The 27837-nt window shown below is 50.1% G+C and overlaps 1 protein-coding gene across 7 annotated transcripts; it reads right to left on the bottom strand.

The window, feature by feature from the left end:
- Positions 1-15679: 15679 nt before the first annotated feature.
- FAM110A (family with sequence similarity 110 member A) lies at positions 15680-27621 on the bottom strand. Of its 7 annotated transcripts, none has more exons than XM_035298205.2 (3): positions 19793-20016; positions 19137-19323; positions 15680-17245 (listed from the first exon to the last, which is right to left on the bottom strand). In XM_035298205.2, the coding sequence occupies exon 3, from the start codon at positions 17146-17148 to the stop codon at positions 16261-16263; it is 888 nt and encodes a 295-aa protein (XP_035154096.1). In that variant the 5' UTR covers positions 17149-17245; positions 19137-19323; positions 19793-20016; the 3' UTR covers positions 15680-16260. The 7 variants fall into 7 exon arrangements, with proteins under 7 accessions (XP_035154096.1, XP_008993860.1, XP_078231591.1 ...); XM_008995612.4 differs by having other exon boundaries at positions 19961-20016; XM_078375465.1 differs by having other exon boundaries at positions 15680-17242; positions 19961-20016.
- Between the last annotated feature and the right edge of the window lie 216 nt (positions 27622-27837).

Here is a 27837-nt window from a genome sequence, read left to right as displayed (position 1 = left end):
CCAGGATGGTCTTGAAGTCCTGACCTCATGATCCGCCTACCTCAGCCTCCCAAAGTCCTGGGATTATAGGTGTGAGCCACAGTGCCTGGCCACATCCATTTAAAATTAGATTTGACTGCATGTAGTAGAAAACTCAAATAACATAGATCTACAAAACAAAGTAGTTTGTTTATCTGTTAGCTTTTGCTACATAACAAATACCCCAAAACTCAGTAGCTTAAGCACTCCACCTTTCAGGATGTGGAACATAACTCCCACTTCTTAAGCGTGGGCTGCATGGAATGACTTTCTTCCAAAGAATACAGCAAAGAAAGAAAGATAGATAGAGGAGCTTTACAGCAGAGAAAGGTGCCAGTGATCCAGGTCAACATCCACAGAGATAAGTTGTGTGGATTGTATGTCCCCTCACCTAAAGTGATGACATTGGCACTTCACTTCTGCAGTCTTCCTCCCTAAACACATCACCCCTGTCTAATCACAAGAAAATAACCAGAAAAATTCCAATTGAGGAATGTGTTACAAATTACCTGACCAGATCTCCTCAAAACTATCAAGTTCATCAAAAACAAGGAAAGTCTTTGAAACTGTCACAACCAGGAGGAGCCTAAGGAGACACAACTGAAAGTAATGTGGGAGCCTGGATGGGATCCTGGAACAGAAAAGGGCCGTTAGGGAGAAACTGAGGAAATCTAAATGAAGCATGGACTTTTCTTTTTTATTTTTTTTGAGACGAAGTCTTGCTCTGTTGCCCAGGCTGGAGTGCAACGGCACGATCTCGGCTCACTGCCACCTCCACCTCCCAGGTTCAAGCGATTCTCCTGCCTCAGCCTCCTGAGCAGGTGGGATTATAGGCACGCGCCACCACACCCTGTTAATTTTTATATTTTTAATAGAGAGGGGTTTCACCATGTTTGTCCGGCTTGTCTCCAACTCCTGACCTCATGATCTGCCTGTCTAGGCCTCCCAAAGTGCTGGGATTACTGATGTGAGCCACCATGCCTGGCCTGGACTTTTCAGTTAATAATAACAATATTGGCTCATTCGTTGTGACATATGTACCATACCCTAATATAAGATGCTTTGGTTTTGGTTTGGGCGTTTTTTTACAGACAGGGTCTTGCTCTGTCACCCAGGCTGGAATACAGTGACACGATCATAGCTCACTGAAGCCCCAAACTCCTGGGCTCAAGTAATCCTCCCACGTCATCCTCCTGAGTACCTAGGACTACTGGTATGCCACGACACCCAGCTCATTGTTTTTATTTTTACTTTTGTAGAAACAGGAGCCTCATTCTGTTGCCCAGGCTGGTCTCAAACTCCAGGCCTTGAGTGACCCTTCTACTTAGACCTCCCAAAATGCCAAGATTACAGGTGTAAGCCACCTCACCTGACCTATAAGATGTTAATAATAGGAGACTCTGGGTGTGGGGTATGCAGTCACTCTCTGTACTAATATTTGCAAGTCTTACATCTGAAAGTGTCCTAAAATAAAAGGCTTACTTAAAATAAAAAAAAATCAGAGAAGAGTCAGCCCAGGACTGGTGCAGTCTCCGTGGCATCATCAACGTTTCAGGCTCCTTCCAGTCTCATGTTCCTTCATCCTTATCATGTGTCTTCATCCTCAAGGTCACTTCTTGATCCAAGATGGCTGCTGGGGCTCCAGCCATGCCTGAGTCTCACATAGGAAGAAGGAGAAAGAAGGGCAAATGGGCTTTCCTCCCAGCTGCATCAGCCCCCTCTAGGGGTAGTCCTCAGAAGTCTCTCACTGAAAAACTTCCACTCGCTGGCCACCAGTAGCTGTAAGAGAGGCTGGGAATAGTCTTATTTAGCTAGATATATCACCATCAGCAATAAAGTCAGGGTTTGATCAATAAAAAACGGAGAAAGAAGGGAATTGCATAGGCAACCAGCAGTCTATTAGGTGCTATTACAATTCCGTTTTAAAGATGAGAAAAACTGAGGAATAGAGAGATTGAGTGATTTGCCCAGTCTGAAAACTGGGCCAGGAGAAAGACAGATTTGAAGTCGGAAATCACGAGTCTTAAGCCTGCAGCCCTAATGATATTAAGCCATGCTGCCATATCATCAATGAAACAATATAATTAATTAATAATATGGATGATGTTGCTTTGCCAAACCTGAATTGCCACCAGCAGTGTGAATGTAGGACGCTCAATTGGGATGCCATTTCGTTTGAGTTTGTCACACACTTCCACCCAACTCTTCATGCTGAAGATGGCTTTGTTCTCTCACCATTCAGTGCCCTTCCACCCATGGTGAAATTCCTCCCACCCTGTGCTGCTGCATCACTGGGCTTCACGTAGCAGGAATTCGTCCTTACGTATCAAAGCCATCTCTGCCATTTTCTCCTCCGGTTACAATGGTAAAGTGTAGTGGGCAAGATCACAGGCTCGCTCTTGACATTGATGCAAGTAACTTACCCTCTCTGTGCCTTGACTGCCTGGTCTGTGAAATGGAGATGCTGATGGTATCTATCTCACAGGATTGTTGTGAGGGTTAAATAAAATTTTTTAAATAGATAAAAAATGCAAAGCGTAGTGCCTGGGCCATAGTTACTTCTCAACAAATGCTCTTATTTGCTGCCAGCATGATCCCAAGTCCAAACGCAAGCTCAGGTGGGACTTACCTGTGACTATGCAGATGATTCATGATATGTTTGAGTTAAGTCTTTAGGATTATCATCAAAATGAAAGCAAACAGTTTAAAAATTCCTTTGGAAAACTCATTAGCCACTACCCCCCATTTTATCTCCAAAGACCAACTTAAATTTAAAGCAAAAAAGCACCAATTTTTTTAGATCTGGCTCAGACTCTAGTTCTGCCATGAACTTGTCTTGTGACCCTGCACAAGCCTCTGTCCCTCTCTGGGCTCAGTTTGCTCAGCCACCTACTGGGCCATTGATACTGTTGCCAAGACCAAATGTGACAATTGGTTGGGAAAGAAATTTGTAATCTGCCAAGTGCCTGGGGCCCCTTGGCATGTGGGGTAAACAAATCCCAGTGATAGTTAGAAACAAGCTTCCTAACCCAGGAATTTTTCCTCTAAGAGCTGGGATTTGCAGGGCCCAGCACTCTTGGGTATGTCCTAAACCTATTGTGTGGCTTTAAGTAAAGTCCCTCCTCTCTCTGGCCCTTAGCATCCCCATCTGCTTACTGAGGTGCCCCCTGATTCCATCCCACACAGAGAAGTTAGGGTCTCACCAGGCTGAAATTACCATCTCAGCTGGGCTGAGGGCCTTCGTGAGGCTCAGGGTCCACTCTGAGTTCCTTTGGTTGTCAGCACAGCTCAGCATCTTGTGGTTGCTGATCTGAGGTGCACGTGTCCTTGCCAGCTGGGAGCTGGTGTGCCACTTCAGTTCCTAGAGGTCACCTCAGGTCCTAGACATCCTTCATGTCCCTACTTCTCCCACATTCGGAGTAGATCCAGAGTCCCACACCCCTCAGCCCCCACCGCCTCCACCCCAGTCCAGCTCCTCCATCTCCTGCCAGGACTATTACAGTAGTCCCTGCAGCCCTTCAGTCCACTCTCCACTTGGTAGCTGGAGATGGGGGAAGGTGTTAAAATGCAAGTCTGATCCTGTCCCACCTCTGCTCAGAATCCTCCCATGTGTTCGCAGAGTAAAAACCAATGTCCCAGGCCAGGTGCAGTGGCTCAAGGCTGTAATCCCAATACTTTAGGAAGCTGAGGTGGGCAGATTACCTGAGGTCATAAGTCTGAGACTAGCCTGGCCAACATGGCAAAACCCCTTCTCTACAAAAATACAAAAACAGGCATCGGGGCCTGTAGTTCCAGCTACTTGGGAGGCTGAGGCAGAATTGCTTGAATCCAGGAGACGGAGGTTGCAGTGAGCTAAGATTTTGCCACTGCACTCCATCCTGGGTGACAGAGTGAGACTGTGTTAAAAGAAAAAAAAAATGTCCTCACCATGACGTATGCAGCCCCATGCCATCCAGCCTTATTCCACACCGAACCCACCTCCTAGCGCTCCCTCCTCGATGGCCTCCATGCTATTCCTCAAACGCTCCAGCCACACACTGCCTCTGTTCCCTCAACCTAGAACACTCTTCCCTTACCCCCTTCCTTACCTCCCTACCTCCTTCCGACCTCTCCTGAAATAGCATCTACTCAGTGCAACCTGCTCTGACCACACTGTTTAAAAGCATGATCTCTGCTTCAATAAAGTTAAACATACACTTACCGTGAGGTCCTGCGATTCCATTCCATGGTAGTTACCCAAGAGAAATGAAAATATGCATCCACGCAAAGAGTTGTTCACAAATGTTTATAGTAGCTTATTTGTAATAGCCAAGAGATGGGAACAATCCGTATGTCCATCAACAAGTTGAATAAATAAACAAAATACAGTGCATTCACACTGTGGAACACTACTCATCAGTGAAAAGGAATAAGCTTAACATGGGTGAATCTCAACCAAGTCCGTGATGCTGAGGGAGAGAAGCCGGATTCCATTTGCATGAACTCTGGAAAAGACAAAGCTGATCTATAGTGAAAGAAAACTGATCTGTAGTTTCTTTGGGTGAGAGCAGGTGGAAGTCAGGTGTTACTGCGAGGGGACATGAAGGAACATGGTGGGGAAGATACGGGAATTCTAGCACTTGTTTGTAGCAGCAGACAACTGTCAAAACGCATCCAACTGTGTATCTAAAATGGGTCAGTTTTATTGCCTATCAATTAAACCTCAATAAAAAAAGGAAAAAACCTATGGTTGTCCGTCCTTCCCTGCTTCGTTTTCCTCCTTAGCACTTCCATTCTCTGGCAAGTATTGTCTGTGTCCCCTCTGGAATGTTAGCTCCTCAAGGGCAGGGATTTTTATCTGTTTTGTTTTCTGTTGTATCTTCAGTTCCCAGACGAGTGTTTGGCACACAGTAGGTGCTCAGTGGATACTGATGAATGAAGAGATGAATTCAGTTTCTGCAGGTTGATTCACTGACAAGGATGGCTGTTTTGGAGTGTCCATACGCCCACCTGGAGGCTGCAGAACAAAGGCGAGATGGGAGGGCCTGTGAGACTGTGGGCAGCGGCATCATTCCATCCGGGGCGTGTCACTGCTCAGGCATCTGGCGACGCCACCCCCAGGGCAGTGTCATGCCCACCACCAGCCTTGGCGGGTGGCCCATCCCAGAACCTGATGAGCATTGGCCGGGATTTCCTTTGGGTGCTGTCTGCGTGTGGAAACCCAAATATGACCAAAGAAGGTGGAGCCACAAAACCAAGCTGGGCAGAGCCCAGAATGTGGTATGAAGTTGCCCAGGGGCGGTGGCTGGCTGGGCAGCAGGCCTGCTTGTCTGTCTCCGGTTCAGGTTTCTTGTCTACTTTCTTTCACTTCACTTTAAATGTATTTTTATTTTTTCTGCACAGCTAACACATTCACATGATTCAAAATTCAAAACGTATACAAAGTAAATAGTGAGTCTGCCTCCGACCCTTGACCCCAACCCCCAGGGCCAGCTCCCCTCCCCAGGGACAGCCAGGGTGCAGGGTTCCCAGGCTAATTCTCCAGGGAGGTTCTGTGCCGGTACAAGTGTATATGGAAATGTGTTCCTGCTTCCACAAGCAGGAGCACCCTGTGGGTGTCATTCCACAATTTGCCTTGTTCACTGATCTGTGCATCTTGTGATTCCACATCAGATGTGTGCAGGATGTCTTTTTTGAAGGCTGCATAGGATTCCTTTGCATATCTGGGCCTGAGTTTCTCTAGCCATTTCTCAAATCATTTCCAATTATTTGCTGTTGTAAACCAACAATGGTGTAATAAATAACTTTATATGCTTGGTATGAAGGTAATTTTACATTGAAGTATTTACTTACCCACATTTAAATGGTGAGAGAATAACATGCCAAACATTTTTTGCAGCCTCATTACCCAGGAGAACTTGGAAGCTTTGGCCCCACTGAGCCTGAGATCCTGGGTAATGACAGCAGGCTGGGGCAGGGCCTCTGCATCCACCTCCATCCCACCTGATTCACCCACCGGAACACACCTACCCAGGGATACAAAGTATGCCTCTGGGGCTTGAACCCCAGAGGGGTGAGTGCTGGGGCCTCTGCCCGCCCTGGCTGTAAACTTGAACATATGGCTTCCCCTTTCTGAGTCTACACTGGAGGAAATGGGAACCGTGCCCACTTCATCATGACACTCTCTCTCAGGAAAGAGCTCCCCTGGAGCAGCTGGCTCTGAACTGGACACACAGTTGCTGCTTGGGGATTGATAGATATTCATTAGCTGGTGTATATATATACATACATGTATTATTATTATTCCAATGGTTTAAATGTGTAAATATTGACAATAAATTACTTTTTTTCTTTTTTGAGATGGAGTCTTGCTCTGTCACCCAGGCTGGAGTGCAATGGCATGATCTTGGCTCTCTGCAACCTCAGCTCCCAGGCTCAAGCAATTATCCTGCCTCAGCCTCCTGAGTAGCTGGGATTACAGGTGTGAGTCACTGCACCCAGTCTAGAAATTCCATTTTTTAAAACCTGTGCAATGTATACAATGCTAGTCCTGATAGTGCCCCAGTGCCCAGGATTAAGGGATTTGTCCTATTAGCAGACACTGAGGTGGGGGTGGCCCAGCAATCCACCCAGTGCAGAAGTAGCAAAGGTGGGATTTGAACCCAGGCCACCCGTCTCCAGGTGCTCATAATCATCACACATTATCAGAGACCCGGGGCACCAGTGGTTAAGGGAGGGCACTATTTGATATCTAAAATGGGCCAGTTTTATTGCCTATCAATTAAACCTCAATTAAAAAAGGAAAACACCTATGGTTGTCCGTCCTTCCCTGCTTCCTTTTCCTCCTTAGCACTTTCATTCTCTGGCAAGTATTGTCTGTGTCCCCTCTGGAATGTTAGCTCCTCAAGGGCAGGGATTTTTATCTGTTTTGTTTTCTGTTGTATCTTCAGTTCCTAGACGAGTGTTTGGCACACAGTAGGTGCTCAGTGGATATTGATGAATGACACACACACACACACACGCACATGCACACACGTGTATGCGGTGACAGGACAGGGCTGGGCAAGACTTGGGCTTCAATCATTAATTGCAATAACCTCAGTGAGGCAGCTGTCATCTCCGAGCCTCAGTGTCCCCACCAGTAAAGTAGCTACTGAGCAGGAGTGAAATTCAAAACAAACCAAGCAAAAGATTTACAAGCTGCAAAGGCCTGCAGAGGATTAAGGGATTTATCCCGCGGTGGACACTGAAGGAGGAGGGATGATAGGTGGGGAGGGAGGTCTGGGACAGCCAGGAGGCCCTGTTTGCCCTTAAGAACCTTCTAGGACTGCCTGGCCCAGCTGTCAGGTGGCCTTGATCCCAACCCAGTGCCGGGCTGCCAGGCTCCAGATAGAGCCCCCTGGCTCCAGCTAGGCGCCCCAGGAGGGTAGGGGCCCAAATTAGGGGCTGGGCTGGGCTATTTTCAAACGCCAGAAGGCCAAAGAGAAGACTCCAGCTCCCTTCTTCACCCATAGGCCCTGCCCCCTCCACAACCTGGAGTATTCCTTTCCTGTCCCAGAACCTCTCTAGAGACCACAAATGCCTCACAGCTCAACTGGAGAAACCAAGGAACAGAAAAGATCACACAGCTAGAACTTGAACCCAGACCTCCTAATTTTCAGGAGCTAGTTCTTTCCAGCATTCACTCATTTGTTTTCGCTCATTCCTTTACTCATAAATGTTTATGGAATGCCTACTCTTTCCCTGAGGCTGAGGACACAGCCTAGAGCAAGGCCAAGTCCCTGCCTGCCCAGCTGCACTCTAGTGAGAGATCTGGAAAAAAAACAGACAATGTGGCTTCTGGTTAATATAAGCCAGGAGGTAGGTGATATGTGCTAGGAAGAGAAATTAACCAGGCCAGGGAAGTAGAGACTGTAGGATGCTGACTGCTTAGCTAGAGGGGCAGGGGTTTGTGATAGGTAGGTAGGGAAGGCTCCTCTGAAGAGGTGACATGTAGGCAGAGACAGAAATGAGTTGTGAGAAAATCTTGGGTAGGATCAATACTAGCAAAGGCAATGTCAAGTGCAAAGACCCTGAGGTAGGAATGTGTCTGGGGTGTTCCTAGAACAGGAAGGAGGAAGCATGGCTGCAGAGTAGGCAAAGGGGAGACTGGAGGACTAGCAGGGTCCCAGATCATGAGGGCCTTGTGGAGCAGTTAAGCCTTTGGGTTTTATTTCAGGCTGCCTGGCAAGACAGACCCTCACATTGTTCAAAGGCTCCCGTAGCCCCATACCATCTGGCCCCGGTGCTTCAGGCCCACCCCCACTCACCTTCTCTCTGCTCCTGGAATCAACTCCTCCCCCCATAGGGCCTTCGCACATGCCCTCCCTCTAGAGTCATTTTCTATTTTTCTTCTTCTGATTGTCTCCTATCCTTCACATCTCAGCTTAAGTATCTTTGGTTTCCCAGATCAACCTGGCCAGGTAAGCAATCTCTCCTTCCAGAACCTACTCTCAATGGTCATAAAATTATTAGGATGATCAGTTAACGTCCGCCCACAACCTAGGCTGTGAGCCTCCTAAGGGCAGGTGTTTTGGTCCATTTTGTTCACTGCAATATCCTCAGGGTGGGACTAGCAGTTGGTATATCGGATGCCTCAATAAATATGTGCTGCATTTGTAAACAGATGAGTAGCACAAATACTTTATAAAAGATCATTTCATTTCATTCAATCAATCGTATCCAATTTACAGAAGGTCAGAGAATGAGGCAACTTGACTAAGGTCAGACAGCAAGGACGGAAGAGCCAGAAATGGAACCCAGATTTTTTTATTCCAAAACTGAGAACTTTCCCCAGTTCTTTACCTGGCACACATAGGTAGGTTGTTTGAAAATCAGCTACAATAATTCCTCCATATCTGTATTCATGCCCTGTGTAATGTGACTGAGAGATGGAGACTCTCCATCCTTTGAATCTGGCTGGCATGTCACTTTGACTATTAGGACATTTGCAATCTTGACACAAGTAGACACTCAAACTGCACTGGGCGTTGGAGCTTATCTTCTCTTGCTGAACATGGAACCCTGAGATCACCATAAGAATGAGCCCAGCTTGGATCATGAGGTCAGGGGATCGAGATCATCCTGGCCAACATGGTGAATTCCTGTCTCTACTAAAATACAAAAAAATTAGCTGGTTGTGGTGGCGCAGGCCTGTGGTCCCAGCTACTCTGGAAGCTGAAGCAGGATAATTGCTTGAACCCAGGAGGTGGAGACTGCAGTGAGCTGAGATCACTACAGCCAAAAGAGAGAGAGAATGAGTCCAAGCTAGCTTCATCAAAGTGAATGAGGTACCCCAGCAAACAGCCTACCAACTGCTAGGCATTGTTAGTGAAGCTATCCCAGACCCCTCACCCTCAGCTGACTGCAGCAAGGCAAACGAACCCAGGCAAAACCAGAACTTCCCAACTAAGCCCAAGCCAGACTGCCAGTTCACACAGGCTACTAAACTGTTTTAGGCCTCTGGGCATAGAGTGGCTTGTTACCCAGCAAAGCCTCACTGATCCACATACCTGGTGGACACACCCTCTGCAGGCGACACACTCTCAAGAATACACAGATGTTCCTTCATAAATGGCCTCCATAGAAAGTCCGTCACCCCCACACAGACACCCACACGCCCCTTGCAGGCCACACACACACACACACACACACACACACACACACATAGCCATCACCCAACCCCAGACACCCCTTTATTTAGACCACTTTCCTGGCTGCTTGCATGTCAATGCCAATGCCTATTTGGGAATGGGTGAGTCAATACTGCCCAAGCTCTATGTCCCTGGCATTGTCCATCCCAGGGCTGGGCATGGAAAAGGCACCCAGTAGATTTTTGTTGAATGAATGGATGAATAAAGCAAAGGGCATGGAATGAGCCAGAGGTTAGCACAAGTGGGCAGACAGGAGAGGACCAGGCAGCTGCAGGAGGGGGTGGGGACCAGAGCTGGGCACCTGGATGTGAGAGACAGTGCTGTGTGGGGTTAAGAACTCAACTATATGGGTTCGAACTGCCTCCGAAGCTTACTAGCTGTGTGACTGTGGCCTTGGACTCTCTTGGCCTTAGTTTCCCTGTCTATGAAATTGTAATAAAAATATGACCTCCTTCAGTGGGTCTTTGGGAGGATTTGATGGGATAATACACGGAAGTTCTTCTCACAGCCCTTGGAACATGATAATAGCCGTTTACTACTCTTGCCCACCAAGACCGTCTTCCTCCAATGGTACTTCCTCTGGGAAGCCCACTCCCCTTGCTCACCTGCCATCTACAGCCTCCACTCTATCCCACAGTTCTTGTGAGCCCCTCAAGGGATGGGGAGATCATTGCTAAGCACCCAGCACCCACAACACAGCCCCAGACGACATGGTTAAGGAGTGATTGTAGAATGACAAAATGACTTGTCATTTTACAAGTATGTAAATCTGCGCTCCCTGAGGTCCTGAGATTCCCAGAGGTGCTGGGGTGTTCCCAGGATAACACAGAGGCTGGGGGGTGGAGCTTCCATTTTCTTCCCTCTTGGAAACCCACATGGGCAGGGATATCTCCTATCTGGCTATCTTCCTACTCAGTGCCCAGCACAGCTCCGGCATATAGTGGACTCTCACAAATGCTTATCTTACAGATTGCATTTGAGATTCTATCTTTAAAATTGGCCCCAATTTTTTAAATGGATGGGGATGCTTGTTTAAAAGCACTTGAAGGGTTTCAGGATGTGTAATGTTAACTACGGGGAGATTGAGGGTGTGAAAGAATTAAGAGAATTAAGGATGGGTTAAGAGAAAACTGAGTAAATTAAAAAAAGAAAAGCAAAGCAGGTAGTAACTCCAGGAAGAACAAAGAGTTGTATAAGAAAGGAAATGTAACCAAAATATGGGACTCGGCTTGGCAGGAAACAGTGCTTATATAGTCAAAATACAAATAACACTAAAATCCATTTAACACAAACTTGTGATAAATGTCCAGTGAAAGGGGGGAACCAAAAGTGAACTATTTCTTGAAAATAATAATTATGAGAAGAAACAGTTTGGCCACTCACTGGGAGATGTTCGTTATTCTAAGCCTTTACATCTTGAATCCTTATAAAGTCCAATAACCTAAGCACTATTCTTATCACTCTCATTTTACAAATGAGAAAACTGAGGCCTGAGGAGGTTGTTACTTGCGCAAGTTCATACAGCCAGAAAGGGGAAGGGCTGGGAAGCCAGGCAGCCAGGCAGCGGAAGCCACACTATGAAAACATCAGACCAGAAAGTCAGTCTATGTCTGCCTCAAATTGGCCAGGCACAGGGGCTCACGCCTGTAATCCCAGCACTGTGGGAGGCCGAGGTGGGCAGATTGGCTAACATAATGAAACTCTGTCTCTACAAAAAATATAAAAATTAGTCAGGCATGGTGGCGCACACCTGTAGTCCCAGCTACTCAAGAGGCTTAGGCATGAGAATCGCTTGAACCTGGGAGGCAGAGGTTACGGTAAGCCACTGCACTCCAGCCTGGCAGACAGAGCGAGACTCTGTCTCAAAATATATATAAATATGCCTAAAATTAATCAAGAAAACAGCAGGAAAAGCAAGTTATTTAAAAATATGGAGGTAAGTACTAGAAGAAATAATTTAAGAAGTTGAAAGTTGGCCGGGCGCAGTGGCTCACGCCTATAATCCCAGCACTTTGGGAGACCAAAGTGGGTGGATCACGAGGTCAAGAGCTCCAGACCATCCTGGTCAGCAAGGTGAAACCCCGTCTCTACACAAAAAAAAAACACAAAAATTAGCTGGGCATGGTGGTGCGCGCCTGTAGTCCCAGCTACTCGGGAGGCTGAGGCGGGAGAATTGTTTGAACCCAGAAGGCGGAGGTCTTGGTGAGCCAAGATCGTGCCATTGCACTCCAGTCTGGGTAACAATAGCAAAACTCCATCTCAAAAAAAAAAAGAAAAGAAAAAAGAAGTTGGAAGTGGTTGCTTTTGGGAAGCAGTGCTGATGTAAAAATGCACCGGGAAAGGGATGTTGCTTAGTAGTGTTAATACATATGGATATAAAAATATGTCCATGGTGGGCAGACAGGACTTGGCAGGAGAGCGATGCAAGAAAATTTTCTGAGGTGACAACATGCTTGATATCCTGACTGGGGTATAGTATGCATTTGTCTAAACTCAGCACACAGTACCTTTAAGACCTGCGCATTTCAATCCATGTAAATTTTACCTCCAGAGGAACAAAGCATAAACAAATATTTAACTCCAGCTAACGGCATGTATGCTAAAGTGACGTTAATGGAAGTGTACTGATAATTGCAACCTACTTTGAAATGCTTTATAAAAAAGTAACTTGTATTAATGGATGAATAGATGGGTAGATTCCTGATAGAGCAAATATGGTGAAATATTAGTAAGTGGGTATATGAATATTCACTGTATAAATTCTTTCAACTCTTCTTTATGTTTGAAATTTTTCTTAATAAAATGTTGGAAGAAATATATGAGTGAATTATCTGAAAAATGTTACCTTTTTAAATTGTTTTACATTTTTTTATACTTTAAGTTCTGGGATACATGTGCAGAACATGCAGGTTTGTTACACAGATATACATGTGCCGTGGTGGTTTGCTGCACCCATCAACCAATATTAACGTTTTAAAAATCTGGATGGGGTATTCAGTCTTTTTTTTTTTTTTTTTTTTTGAGATAGAGTCTTGAGTCTTGCTCTGTCACCCAGGCTAGAGTGCAGTGGCATAATTTTGGCTCACTGCAACCTCCACTTCCTGAATTCCAACGATTCTCATGCCTCAGCCTCCCAGGTAGCTAGGATTATAGGTATCTGCCACCAAGCCCTGCTAATTTTTATATTTTTAGCAGAAAGGGAGTTTCACCACATTGTCCAGGTTGGTCTCGAACTCCTGGCCCAAAATGATCCGTCCACCTTGGCCTCCCAAAGTGCTGGGATTCCAGGTGTGAACCACGGAATGGACCGGCACACCTCTAAGCTCTCTTACATGCAATCTACCTGGCAGCCAACTGCAGCCACGCTCTCCTCTGTATCCCCACCCAACCCTGGGGTCCTGAGCCAAGAACCCATAGCTGAATTCCTCAGCCTTTCCCGGCTCCCCTGTACACAGGATATCAGGCAAGATGTGGGGGTCTCCTTGAACGTTTTGGTAGCAGGAACATAACTATGTCACGAAGGACAGGAGCAGGCCTCTGCAGCTACACCCCATCCTCTGCCAAAAGGGTAAACTGAGGTCTGTGGGGGGCTGCTTTTCCCAGGGCCCATCCCACCTTCATAATAGACATGAGCAGCCAGTTTGCCTGGCTCCCAAATCCACGTGTATATAATTAGGTGGTGGGAAATGGATCAGGGAGCAGATCTCATCTCTGCCTAATTAGGGGGCTAGGCAGCTGGGGCCAAGCTGGCCTGGGGGAGCTGCTTCGGAGACTGGGCAGCCCCAGGAGACAGGACAGCAGCTGCAGGCCCTCGAAGGGCTGACGCTCCAACTGGAGGCAGAACAATAGAGGAGCTGTTTCCACAGATCCTGAGGCTACAGAGTAGGGGGAGGAAGGAGTACAAAACCCCCCTGCCCTGCTCCCTCGACAGATGCCGGCAGGAAAGGCTGGGAGACTCCAGAATCCTGGAACAGGGGACCCCTCCCAAGACCAAGCCATACCAAGACCAAATCAAGGTTCAGTCTGGCACCTTCCCCACTTCCAAGAATCCCTCCCTGCTTTCTCCCCAACAGACCCTCCCAGTGGATTTATGGAAAGAAATTTTCGTTTCAGCTGTCCCCTGGCCCAGCCCCTGGGAACAGCTCCGGTTTCAGGGCAGAAGTCCTTGAGTATACCTGCTTTACATTCTAACACTATTTACGTGCTGAATTTTTAGTTGCCCGTTCTATTCTCCAGACTAGGGCAGGGGCCATGTCTGTCATATCCACTGCTGGGCACCCAGCAGACGCTCAGTAATAAAGTGACCAGAAGAAAAGGCTGCCAAGATGAGGAAGAGTGAAGAGGTATGTGTTGGAGAATCAGGAATCCAGACTGTGATTCGTCTGGCAGGCAAGAGTGTGACCCTAGGCTGTCCTGCAGATGTGCTGTGTGACAGCTCACAGGTCACTATCCTTCCCTGAGCTCAGCATCTTACTCTGACAATATATCTGGCCCTCAAAAGGCCACCTTGAGGATTCAAGCACTGAACCCTCCTTCTGGAACAAGGTATCACCCACCAGTTCTGTAAGCTGAACCTCAAATTTCTTCACATGCAAAATGCAGCCAGCTCATCCACTTTCTTGGATTGCTCGGGAGCTGCCAGGTCACAGCAAGGGGCAATGAGTAGCCCTGAATTCTAACAAGGTTTCCCAGGAAGTCTTCGACACCTCAAAGGGCACCACCTCTGCAGAACCTGGCTGGATTCTCTCTCCTGACACCATCATTCCTTTAGCATGGGGACCCTGGAGGCCCAGCTCCTGCATTGTCAAAACTGCTGGGCACCAGCAGTTTTGGGGGATTGTGGGTAAGTCACCACCCTCCTCATGCTTCAGTCTCCCCATCTGTATCATGAGCTGCAGTCTCATGAGCTGGAACCCAGTCTCTTCTAGAACCCAATTCTCCCTACTTTCCCCAAACTGCCCAGGCCCATCCCAGGCCCCTGTGGGCTAGCTGTAGACAGGGAGACTGACAGACAGAGGGACGGATGGACAGCTGGGCTGACCTGGATATTTGTCAACAGCCCAACGGAAATCTCCTCTTTATGCTTAAAATAAAACCTACATCAAACCTGTCACCAGGGCCCCCATTAGAGCTTCCTGTTTCTGAGTGCTGAAGCCAAGGCAGCCTGTGAAAGGAAGCGCCACCCACCCCCTCCCCACTCCCACCATGGGGCCCCAGAAAGGCCATCCCCCACTTTCACCCTTCACAAGCCCAGCCAGCCCTAGCCACTCCACCAGCCAAGGTGGAGTCTCCCAGTAGGTAACTGACGTGGAGGGAGACTGGAAGGAGATGAGGCCTCGAAGCCCAGTGCCAGCCCCTTTCTTCCCCTTTCCCCAGGTACTGGATATAGCATGAAGGGCTCAGAATGCACCAGTGCCCCAACCCAAGGAGGACTGTGAGGCCTAACTCTCCCAATAATAAGGCCCAGAGGGAGACTGGCTTGTCCAGGATCACCAGGCAAGGCCACTCATTTTGTGCCATCCAGCCCAACTTCCTCATCCTCCATGAACTCCCACTTCCCATCCTCACTCTACAGTCTATGTGACCTCAAGTTCAGTGTTTGGCCTCTCTGAGCTTCCTGCCCCCTTGGGAACTGGGCAAAGGTGGTGGGAGGATGAAACACTCATGGCTGGGGAGACTCTATGCAACCCATCAGCCTTTCCCCTGCAGGCTCCCTTCCTGGTGCAGGGGAAAGACCCCATTTCTACTCCCAGCTCTATCCCAACTCACTGGTGGCTGGACCTATTTCTTCCTCAATGAAGCAGGCCTGCCAGCCTTCCAGGAGAGTTATGAGAACCCACCCGGAGGACATGCCTTTGGCCAGGCCGGCAGCTATAGTCATGCCCTACCACCATGCCCTTGGGGTAAACAATTACTGTTTTGATGGCCCCACCCCAAGACTTCTCTCACCTCTTCTCTTGTGAACACAGAAGAGTCCGAAGACCCAGCCCTTGAGAAACAAGCATTTGTGTTTATTAACCAAGGGGAGGTAAGTCAAAGCAGTGCAGATTCCTAACCAGCCCCAACATCGTCTACCCACCAAGGCCAGCTGCCAAGGACTAGGAAGAGCAGTGGATAGGCCCCTCCCCGCTGCCACGACCCCAGGGTGAGTTCTGCTGGGTAAGGAAGAGGACGTCAGCAAAGGACAGAGGCCAAGGAAGGAAGGAAGGATACAGAGCCACTGGGGAGACAGGATGGAGGAGATTCCTTGGCCCTCACTCTCAGAGGGGAGGGCAAAGCACCCCAAATGCAGCCCCACAAGAGGAACTAAGGAGGAATACATTCATGTCAAAAACCTTGTATTGGGGTGGAAGGAGGGTTTCTCGGCTGTCCAAAGTCAAGAGCAAAACCCTCCAGGGTCAGTCCTTGCCCAAGAATGCTGGTCCAGCCTCTAAGCCTTTGCCTCCATGCCAAGTTCACACCAGGGTGAAGCCTCTGGCATGCAGATCCAGAGAATGGATGCAAGAGAGGTCCAGGGGCCACTTCCCTCTGTAAGATCTGTCCTGTGGCGAATACCAGGTCCAGTGGCAGCCTAGCCTTCAGCTGCGGGGCTCTCCCGTGCCTGCCTTAACCCATACAGCCACTTGATCACGCGGGCATTGCGCTCCACCACCGACACGCCGTAGGGGACGCGCTCCCGGGCCCGCTCCTCAACAGTAACCGAGCTGCGGCGGGAGCAGCCCCCTTCAGAGCTGCCCGGCCCAGCACTGGGCCCAGCCAAGGACACAATGTCCGAGCTGGCCCGTGCCAGGTGGGCCACACCCAACCTTCTTGCCTCCTCCGGGTCCAGGCCGCAGAAGTTAAAAAAGCGCTCAAGGTCAGCGGCTGCCCTAGAAAAGCGCTCGCTTAAGTCCGACTTAGAGCGTTGCAAACCCGGTGGCCGGGCTGGGCTGGAGGCGGCGGCAGGACCCGATGACGGGCAGGGCTGGGCAGGTGAGGCAGGCAGAGGGCGGACGTCCACTCGGCGGACCGCAGAGGTACTGGGTGGCGGTCGTGGAGGGGTGGCTGGGGGAGGCTGGCCAGCTCCCTCTGCCCGTCCAGGAGTGCGGCTGGCCTCAGCAGGAGACACGGGACTATCACACAAGTTGATGAGGCTGCTGAGGATGTCCAGGTCCAGCTGGGGCCGTCGGCAGGGGCCAGGCAGGGCTCGGCGGCTGGGCGTGAGCACTGTGCGGCGAGTCTCAGGGCTAAAGAGTGGCTGTTTGGACAGCAGGGGCTGCACAGGTTCCTGGCGGGTGTTGGCCACATGCAGGCTCTTGACGTACTTGGCCTTGTCGGCCTCCAGGCGCTCCACAGCACTCGGTTTCCGGACTCCACCATCTGCCGGCCTCCGTAGCAGGTAGCCGGGGACCTTGGTCCGCAGGCGGCAAGGTAGGGCAGGGGCGGCCGGGGCTCCAGGGCTCAGCGTGTCCACAGGCATGGCTGCTGCATATCCCGAGGGCTTTGGTCTGAGGAGACTGGAGAAATGAGGAGCTAGAGATCCGGGCAGAACGGAGGCAGCTGGACGCCGGCAACTGCTGCAGTGAAGGAGAGAAAAAGAAGCCGATTGCGCTCAGACAAAGAGGCTCAGCCACGGCTGAGAGAGGGTAAGACGCCTTCCCAGTTATACGGTAGAGACCACGCCCCTTCTTCATAATGAGCCAATCAGCAGGCACAAGGCAACAGCTGCTGAGCCTGGGGCCCCACCCGCACCCCCCTCCCTTCAGCTCCGGGGGAACCAGGCCCAGCAGAGGACTAGAGTGGAAAAAAGGTGCTAGAGAAGAAAGACCTGGGCAACCTGAGCAGAAAAGACAGCGCAAGGCCACGCGCTAACAGGAGCAAGGGAGGCTCCAGGCTCTGCGCTATGCACCAGTCAACTCAACCTCAGTGTCCTCTCAACAGACCTTTTTTGGGTGGAGAAACTAAAGCCCAGAGAGGTAGCCAACTTGCTTAATAATCCAGCGAGTAGATGTCTCTGCCTCTTACCACCAAGGAAGGTAGGTGCTGGCACAGGGATGTTAGGGCTAAATGACCAAGAAAAGGGGCTCCAGCCCCACGCCCCACCTCGACTGCCCACCGGGAGCCTGGTACCACCTCCACCCCTCACCCATCCAGGCAGGAAGCTACCCTGTGCCATCCACCCGCCTGGACATGCCAGGCCCCAGGCGAAGGGCAGAGCTTATAGGGAAGAGCAATGAAAATCTCCACCCCCGCCCCAGTGGAGTCCAGACATCCCTCAGCTTCCAATATGGAACTGGATGGCCCACGGTGATCCACAAATGGCTGTCATGTGGAAACAGCCCTGAGCTATGCTGCACTGAGAGAAGCTGGGAATGTCCAAAATCACATAGCCCTGCATGGAGGCATCTAGCAGACCCTCAATCTGCCTGCAGCCATGGAATGGGCACTCATAGGGAGAAGGGCACACGCCTGGATGCACAAGTGTCTACCTGGGCACCCAAGTATCAGGGCCTGATTCCCCAGGCATCAAGCCAACCCTGACCCTATTTCCAAGTAAAGTCAAGCCCACAGTCATCCCACAGGCCCCTTGGAGATGGGGCAGAAGAAAACCTATATACCAAGTCCCGAATATTCTCATCTGTAAAATGGAGGGGGCAGGTACTTAATCTAGGTGTTCCTCAAGAGGACATGTAGTCCAAACCATCTAGACCTGTGCTGTCCAGTTCAATAGCCACCAGCCGACTAGGGATAAACTAAAGACATCTAGGTACCCCCTGCCTGCTGCAGGCATCTGGGTCCAAGGTGGTATGTATTCTAGGAAGCTGGAAATCCAGAAGTACATGAAAACTCTAGATTCTTAACTGTCGGCATATTCAATAATAATGATTATTAAAACATTGCATGTACAGCAAACAAAATATGTCTGCAATCCTATATCTGTCCCCTCCTCCTCCATCTGGCCCCCAACCACCAGCTGGAGACCTCTGCAGCAGCGTTGAATTGGGAATAGAACCTTGGGTGCTGCTCCCAAGGTAGAAGAGATGGAGTGGATAGGAAAGGAAGGCTCACCCCACCAGGGCCGACCCCCAGGAGACCTCAGGTGGGAAGGGCCTGACAGGAAGGGAGCACAGTAGAGGCAGCCAGACTCTGCCCCACTCCCAGGCTGCCACCTCCCAAACCAGTCCAACCCGTCCGCAGTGGCAGTTCCCTCGCAGGCACCATCCAGGGAAAGAGGGAGGAAGGAGGTCGACGGGCGGGGCCAGGGCAGAAACCCTGTACACATCCCCGATCGGGTCCCCAGCCCCCTGGCCCGATCTGCTGGCCCTGGGGTGTCCCCTCTGGAGGGGCCGGGACAGATGCGAGGGCCAACCCCAAGTTTGGCGCTGCGGGCCCGCCGGCCTCCGGCTCACCCACCCGCCTGCTGTGCGCCTTGCGCAAGCAGCTACGCCGCTTTACAGACTCGGTTACCTTATCCGCGAAATGAAGTTAAAAATAGACCTTCCGGAGCCTCCAGGTCACGATAAGGATGAAGAGATCAAACAGGTCGAGGGCTTTCCTCAGCATCTGGCAAAAAGGTGGCACCACCAACCAGGCTCCTGGTCTTTATGAAGACTTTGTCGACCCAGGTCCACAGACCACTCCCACGCAGGGGTCTCTAAGTAAGCCCCAAGAGGGTGTGTCCCAGGCCGCATCGCGGACAAAGCAGGCCCAAAACAGAGGCTGATCAGTGAGCTGACCTCAACTGCCCCATGTCAGGAGTGGGCAAACGGAGGTGCAGCGGCTCTTGCCAGGTGAAGCCAGGGTCCCAGTCCCCAAGCGGGACTCAATGTCCCCTCTGGGGCCTCCTCTGTTCGCCCAGTGCCCCAGCACGGATTCAAATGCATCCCATGAATGCCCCCAACCGCCAGCCCTTCTGGTTTGCATCCCCGGGGCACGCATCCCCACCTCGCCCCCTCCCCACCCACTCCCCGGCGTCAGCCTCGGGAGGCCGCGGGGCAAGGTTGGGGGAACTCGGCGCCAGGCACTGGCTTTTGCTCTTCCTCAATTCGGGGCAAGCTTGAGGACTCCTGGTGGCGGGGGATGGGGGACAGCTAGCGGGGCGCTGTGTGACCCTCGCCACTCACCGCCCCTGAGTACGAGTTGGCCTGACTCTCAAATGAGGGAGAGGGCGGCACGATCCGCGCGGTCCTCTTGAAGCCGAAAGGTGGATCCCTGCCCGGTTCCCGCCGTCCCGGGGAGGGAGGGCCGCCCACTACCCCGGCTGGGCGCCCCCCACCCCGATCCTCACGTACCTGGCTGCGCCCGCGCGGCTGGCCTGCGCTCCTCCAGCCCAGCCCACCTGGGGCTCAGGCAACCTGAGTTTGCGCAACTTCCGGCGGCTGCGGGCAAATGAACCCGCCGGCCCAGGTATTACCCGAAAGGAGGAAGAAAAGCCAGGCAGGGGCCGGAATCCGAGCCCCGGCCGCTGGCAGATGGCCTGGCTCAGGAACCGGGTCCGACCCGCTCCAGGACCACCCAGGAAAGCTCTTCCGGGAGCCGAGACCCGCCTACCGCACACCTGGCGCGCGGAGTACCTGTGGCCCTGGCAGGCAAGCGCACCCATCTTAGAGATGGACAAACTGAGCCCCTCTCCCAGACTCAGAACGACCATCGGGTGCTGTTCACTGTGCTAGGCACAAGAAAGTGCTTTTCTTGGTATCAGGTAACCCATTTTAATCTTCCCAACAATCACTATCAGGTGAGTTCAATTGTTACCCATTTGACTAATGGTAAACTGAGTCTGGGAGAGGCTGAGTCACTAGCCCAAAATCACTCGGGGGAGTCCAGCCTGGGCACTTTCCCTCGGACCAAGCCTTAATGCCACCACTTCCTAGCTGTGTGTCCCTGACCAGGTTTCGGGACCTCTTTGGCTCCACTCTGTCACATGTGGAGTCGGTCCCTCTGGAACAGGCTGAGCCAGAAAGCAGTTCACATCCGTAACAACAGCTGTAATAGTAGCAGCAATAACTAGAATTGTTTAGTGCCAAGCACCATACTTATTTAAACCCCCAGTCTCCTCATTTAATCCCATGAGACTGCAGCCCTGCAGGAAGGAATTCCCAGGAGGGAAGTGAGGAGGTGACTGTCACCTCTTCCAGCCCAAGCCCTATACTTCACTTCAGGTAGGCGCATTTGATAGGCCATTTTCCACCGGAATCCTGAGACCCAGAGAAGGAGGGGTCCCCCAGGCTTCAGCCCTCTGCCCTGCACAGGTTGAAGAGGCTCCTGTTCCCTGTCTGTGCCTGTGGGAGCTGGGCCAGGACTAGTGTGTAGGGCATGAGGAGGCCGGCAGTGATTCACATCAGCTTTCCTTCCCCTGGGCACTGCAGCCTCCTCTAGTCACTGACTTTACAGGGGCCGGGGCAACAAGTCCATCATCCCCCAAATGGCCTGCAGGGCCCTGCCTAGCCCTCCACTGAGGCAGAAATGGGGGATGGGGAGGGAAGGCTCCTTCAGGCACTAATGGTAACAGCAAAACAATAATAATGATTTTCATAATAATAAAAAAAAAGCAAATCTCATCTGAACACTTTCTTTGTACCAGACACTGTTCTAATCCTCACACCTACCCTGTGAGGTGGCTACCATTATTGTGCTCACTTTTGGATGAGAAAACTGAGGCTCCAAGAGGTAAGGCCACTTGCTCAAAATTACACAGCTGATAAACGGTAGAGCCAGGATTGGAACCCAGGCTCATATGTGGGGAGGGGAGGTGGAAGAGACAGTGTTTTCAGTGTTGAGCTTTGGCCCCTCACCAGATGTGTCCTCCAAGAAATTCCCAAATAATCTACTGCCTCCTCAGCTGGACCCCAGAGGAAGAACCCACCTTAGGAAGCACTCCCTGGTTATGGTTCTGAGTCTTGGTTTCCTCTGCTGTAAAATGGGGCAATCATGGCAATGTTCTCTCAGCAAAAGTAAGATCTCATTACTGCCGGGTTTAAACCCTCCTGTGGCTCCCTTACAATAAAATCCAAGCTCCCCACTTGGCCTTCAGGCCTTCCAGGACTTAGTCCTTATTCAAATCTCCCATCTTATCTCCAGCCTCTTTCCTGCTCTGGCCACAAAGCCCTCCCTGCTATTCCTGAACACAAGGTCTTTGCTGCCTCAGGGCTTTTGCACCAGCTGTTCTCTGCCTGGAACCTCCTCCCTCACCCACTTCAGATCTCACCAAAAAGGGGGTCTCGGCTTTCACCCATTTTATTCCTTCCTGAGCATTCACTGCATCCTGTCGTTTTAGATGCTCTCTTATCTGGGATAGGAAATATAACGTGTTTGCCATCTCTCCCACCGGGCCATGAGGTCCATCACACCCTTCCATATTTTCTTCCTCTAGGGACCAAACACAAGAGGAAACACCATTGGACAAGTGGCTGGACTGGACCCAGGACACCTCAAAGGCCAAGGCCACTCATCGAGAGGTATACATTAAATGTATAAAGCTTTTTCTTACATCAGTAAGGAAGAAGAAAAAGGAAGAAGAAAAAGAGAGGAAGAAAGAGAGAAAGTTAAACAGATCTGTCAGGAATAACAAAGAAGTGATGTTGTGTCCTTAGTACATGGTATTGAGAGACTTCCTTTTTCTTTTTTTAGAGAGGAGGTCTTACTGCGTTGCTCAGGTCAGAGTGTGTACTCCATAGCTCACTGCAGCCTCAAACAGATGGGCTCAATCCCCCCATCTCAGCCTCCTGAGTAATTGGGACTGTAGGTACATTACCACACCCACCCATAACAGTTTGTCTCAATCTTAGTGATCAGCCAATTCCTTGGTTAAGGCAGTATCTGCCAAATTTCTCCACTGTGCAGTTATTCTTTTTCCTTTATAATTAATAAATATTTTGTGAAAAGTAAAAAGGCCAGGGTCCCTAAGCACCAAGCCTCCTCCCCAAACTCTGACGCTGTTCCTGGCCTTTCCAGACCTGTCCTACTCTTCCTCCCACTTCAGGTCACCCCCATTCAAGCTGGGTTCTGACCACTTCTACCCCAGACCTGTTCTTTCTCCAAAGCCACCATATCCAAACCTCTGCACACACTGGTTGTGCTGCCTACAGTGGCCTTTGCCACTGCATCCCCCTGGCCATATCTGTAAGGTACAGCATGGACTCCAGAACCCATTCAAATCCCAGCTCCACCATGATTAGCTATGAGACCTTGGGTAAGATACTCAACTTCTCCATATCCCAGTTTCCCCAACTGTAATTGGGAGGACTCACAAGAGTGCCTCCCTCTCTGCATGAGACCCATGAAAGACAAATGCCACCAAAGTGTGGGCTATGATAACTATTCAATCAAACAGATCATCCAGTGCCCAGCTCCTGAGGGAGGCCTTCATCGGCCCAGAATCCTGACCCACTATTCTCAAAGGTTACAAATCTAAGAGAAACACAGGTAATGGTTAAGAATGCAGAGTCACTTGAATAGAGATTTCTCCAAAGATACACAAATGGCCAATAAGCACAAGAAAAAATGCTCAGCACCGTTAATCATTAGGGAAATGTAAATTAAAACCACAATAAGATACCACATCACACCCCTAAAGACGGCCATTACCAAAAAAAAATACAAACAGAAAATAACAAGTGTTGGTGTGGATGTTGAGAAATTAGCACTTTGTGCACTGCTGATGAACACATAAAATGGTACAGTCACTGTGAAAAGCAGTAAAGTTGTTCCTCAAAAAATTAAACAGAATTGGGCTGGGCATGGTGGCTCACACCTGTAATCCCAACACTTGGGGAGGCCAAAGTGGGCAGATCACAAGGTCACGAGTTCGAGACCAGCCTGACCAATACGGTGAAACCTCATCTCTACTAAAAATACAAAAGTTAGTCGGGTGTGTTGGCATGCATCTGTAGTCCCAACTACTGGGGAGGCTTAGGCAGGAGAATCACTTGAACCCGGTAGGCAGAGGTTGCAGTGAGCCAAGATCGCGCCACTGCACTCCAGCCTGGGTGACAGAGCAAGACTCCATCTCAAAAAATAACAATAATAATTAAAACAAATTTTTTTTAAAACTAAAGAGAATTATCATAGGATCACCCAGCAGTTCCACTTCTGAGTGTATATCCAAAACAATTAAAAGCAGGAACTGAAACAACCATGCTCAAAGCAGCATTTATCACAACAGCCAAAAGCAATCCAAGTGTCTGTCAAGGAATGAATGGATAAACAGAAGGGAGCATATATGTAGAATGTTAGAATATTACTCAGCCTTGAAAAGGAAATTCTAACACACATGACAGACAATGTGGGTGAAGCTTAAAAATATTACACTAAGTGAAATAAACCAGACACACAAGGCAAATACTGTATGATTCCATTTATAATGCCTAGAGGTACATAAAGTAGTCAAATTTACTCAAATAGAAAGTAGAATGGTGATTGCCAGGCACTGTGGGGTGTGGCAATGGGGAACTGTTAATTGGATATGAAGTTTCACTTTGGGAAGATGAAAACATTCCGAAGATGGATGGTGGAGATGGTTGTACAGCAGTGTGAATGTACTTAATGCCGCTGATCTGTACTCTTAAAAGTGGTTACAATGCTAAATTTTATTTTATATACATTTTACTACACTCACCCCATCCCCCCATAAAAAAAAAAAGCAATGTAAAATTTAGAGCCAGACTCCCTGGGTTCAAATGCTACCTCTAGGTGATCTTATGCAAATTATTAAACCTCTTGTGCTCAGTTTCCCCTCTGCAAGATGGAAATAAGAACAGCAGTAACTACCTTATGTCACAGAGTTGAGAGAATTAAATTAGTTCATACTTGTAAAGTACTAAGAACACAGTAAGTGCTCAAGAGGTGTCAGTGATTTTTATTCTTTGGTGAGGGGGTGGGAGGTGTGGATTTCAATGGTTATAATTTTCATGACATTCTACACCCAATCCGCCCCCTTCCTTCCACCTGCTTCTTTCTTTCCCTTCCGTGGAAGCCTGGCCTAGATTTGGGGAGTCCTTGCCTGCCCCAGAGGAGATCAGGAAGGCTCCAGGCAGTGGCAAGAGGCCAGCCAGCGGGGCAGCCCAGCTCAATTTCAGTCCAGCTGTCCAGGTCAGAGATACCTAGCTAGGCCATCTCCAGAGCCACAGCAGGCCCTGAGCTATTTCTGGAGGCCTCCCAGACGCTGGTGCCCTGGCCTGCCCAGGAATCAGCCTTGCTCAGGGTGGCCTTGCACAAACTTTAGGAAGGGAGAAGGGAGTAGGCTGTGGAATGGGGGTGTGGATGTGGACATCTCGGCCCACTGATATGCTCACCTCTACCAAATTGATCTTCTAGGCGTAGGTCTGCACTTGAGATTGCAAAATGGAGACAAAGGATTTTGCAGTAGGGGCAGAGTGAGAGAGATAAAACATGCAAGGTCTTGGGGAAGGACCTGGCATGCAGGATGACAAAGGTGAGGGGGAGGCAGAGCCACAGCCAAGCCCACTTCCTATCCTAGATTGCCCTCTGCCCAGGCCAGAGTGCAACATCATAACTTCTTAGCCCAGAGACTGAAGAAACTCACTCAATGTCACACAGCAAGTCAGGGACAGGGCAGTGGTCTCATGATTTATAAATATGTCTATATATATATAATTTTTTTTTTTTTTTTTTTTTTTTGAGACAGAGCTTTCTTTTTGTCACCCAGGCTGGAATGAAATGGCATGATCTCAGCTCACGGCAACCTCTGCCTCCTGGGTTCAAGCGATTCTCCTGCCTCAGCCTCCGAGTAGCTGAGATTACAGGCTTGTGCCACCACAGCTGACTAACATTTGTATTTTTTAGTAAAGACGAGATTTCACCATGTTGGCCAGGCTGGTCTCAAACTCCCGACCTCAGGTGATCCACCTGCCTCAGCCTCCCAAAGTGCTGAAATTACAGGCGTGAGCCACCACACCCTGCCTTAATTTTAAAAATTTTAAACCAGGTGATACATGCACACAACTCAAAATTCAAAAACGATAAAGACAATGAAGTTAAAAAAAAAAGAACTCCTCTCACCCTGTCCCCAGTTCTCCTCCCTGCAGGTACCACTGTGACCAGACAGTTGCTTATCCTTCCTGGGAGACTTTAGGCAGATGCAGGCAAGTATGAATATATATCCTGTCTCCATTTTTACACATATGGCATCATGATGCTGTGTGTACCATTTTCGTCTTGTTCTTTTTGCTCAATAATGTATTTTGTTATTGGAGCCACATCAGTACATAAAGAATAGCCATGTCCTTTTTTCCCAGCTACGCAGTATAATTTCCCATCATCCCCTACTGGTGGCACTTAGCATGTGCCTCATTTCTGCCTACAAACCACATTGCAGCATCACTGCATCTACAGAATTTTGCCTTGAAGTGGGACAGCTGGGTGTGGGGGATGCATTTGTAATTGTGACAGAGATGGGAGGACAGCACTCACTGAGGGCTGTGTGAGTTCACCTCCTGCCTGCACAACACACAAATGGTCCATAAATGTTAGTTTCAGTTATGTTGATTACTGAGGTTTTGGGCATCCCTAAATTTTGCACTGGTGGTGAGGACCTCAACTGCCTCAGCCCCTGCCTTGCATCACATTCTAGTGGAAGATAATAAATGTACTAATAAGTAAAATATATAGGACATAAGGTGGAGTAAATGCTGAGAAAAATACAACATGCAAGAAGAAGAGCAGGGCTTATGAAGTCAATAAATAATATTTGTTGAAAGTATAAAAGAAAGTCTTATTTTCTTTCTGAGTCCTCTGAGCTCCTGTCCCCAGAGCCAGGAGGAGGCTCCAGAGGAGACAGGATAAGTAACTCCCTTGTGAAGAGATTCAAGACTCTCAAAATGTATGATTCAGAGTGTCAAGGATTCTAAGATTGAAGCCAGAGGGACTAGGGGCCAACCACTGCATTGTCTGACTGTGACTTCGACAAGGGGCATAACTTCTTAGAACCTCAGTTTTCCGACCTACAAAAGGAGACTGACAACAACCTGGGGAGCGGGGGTGTCCCCAGGAGACAGAGCAGGGACTGGCCTGGGTCAGATGCTCCACCTAGGAGGATCCCAGCCCCACCCCAAATTCCAAAGTCTCTGGTGACTAGTGGCTTTAGTTTAGGGACTGGCTCTATTCCCTTCCCCAAAATGGGGCAGATTCCCAAGAGGCCAACAGCAACTCTGGGGGCCAGAGAATCTGCTGCCCCTACGTCCAGCCCAGAAATGTCAGTCCGTCCGATCCCCAGAGTGGTCCTCTGAGAGGGGCAGCTCTGGAATTCAGAGCCCCGTATGCAGAAGGTCGCCAAATAAGCCAAGTCCAAGCCCTAACCGAATTCAGAGCCCCGTAGGCAGAAGGGAGCCAAATGAGCCGAGTCCAACTGCGGAAAAGGAAACACAGACCCCCAAAAGGGGTATCCCGAGGATACCTCGGGGTGGTAGGATAGGTGATCCAGCCAGGGGTCCATAGGCCGTGTTCCTGCCGATAAAGCGCTGGGAAAGTGACTACTGGTTGCCCGTCTGGGCCTATCAAGGCAAATCCAACTGTGACTAGACTGGGGGCTGCGAGGTGGGGCGGAAAGACTTGAACCGGATTCTCTGCCAGAGCTCGCCGGGCCGGGACACTTGCCTCCCTGAGCCTCGGAGAACTCATCTGTGAAATGACACGCAGGCACAACGCGGGGAAAACTCAGACAGCAGGCGCTCGGGGAACCGAGCACCCCCAGACCCGGGGTCGCACCCGGAACCACCCCCGCCCTCACCTGGAGCCCGCGCTAGGCGTGTCTCGGCTCCTCCAGCGTAGACTTTGGAGAGGCTGACAGCTCGGACCCCGGCCGGGAACGGCCGCTCCCAACGACGCCCGGGAGGCCCTAGCCCCGCGTGGAGACCCTTGGGGTCCTCTTCAGAGCTGCCCTTCTCAGCGGAGCTGAGCGAGTGGCCCTGACTGTCAAAGGACCCCACCGGAGGGGAAGTCTCTGGGGCGCCGAGGAAGGGGAAGTGAGCACGCCACCCCCCTTCACACCAGAATGGTTCGCCCCGGACTTCCTGATTGGTTCCTCGCTTCCGTTCGAACGCCGCGCCGCGCGTGTTGCCAGGCGACCTCTTAGCTTCAGCCGCCCCCTCCTCCCAGCTGGCCCCACCTTCTTCCCGCCGCCGTTTCGGCCTCCGCACCTGGTTCTTTCACT

The sequence above is a fragment of the Callithrix jacchus genome, chromosome 5 (genome assembly GCF_049354715.1).
Source record: "Callithrix jacchus isolate 240 chromosome 5, calJac240_pri, whole genome shotgun sequence".
Taxonomy (NCBI): domain Eukaryota; kingdom Metazoa; phylum Chordata; class Mammalia; order Primates; family Cebidae; genus Callithrix; species Callithrix jacchus.
This window is presented reverse-complemented; position numbering and strand designations above follow the sequence as displayed.

Bases quoted from the DNA above. Each gene is read 5' to 3' on its own strand.
- FAM110A (XM_008995611.4), bottom strand. From the start codon at position 17,148: ATGCCTGTGGACACGCTGAGCCCTGGAGCCCCGGCCGCCCCTGCCCTA.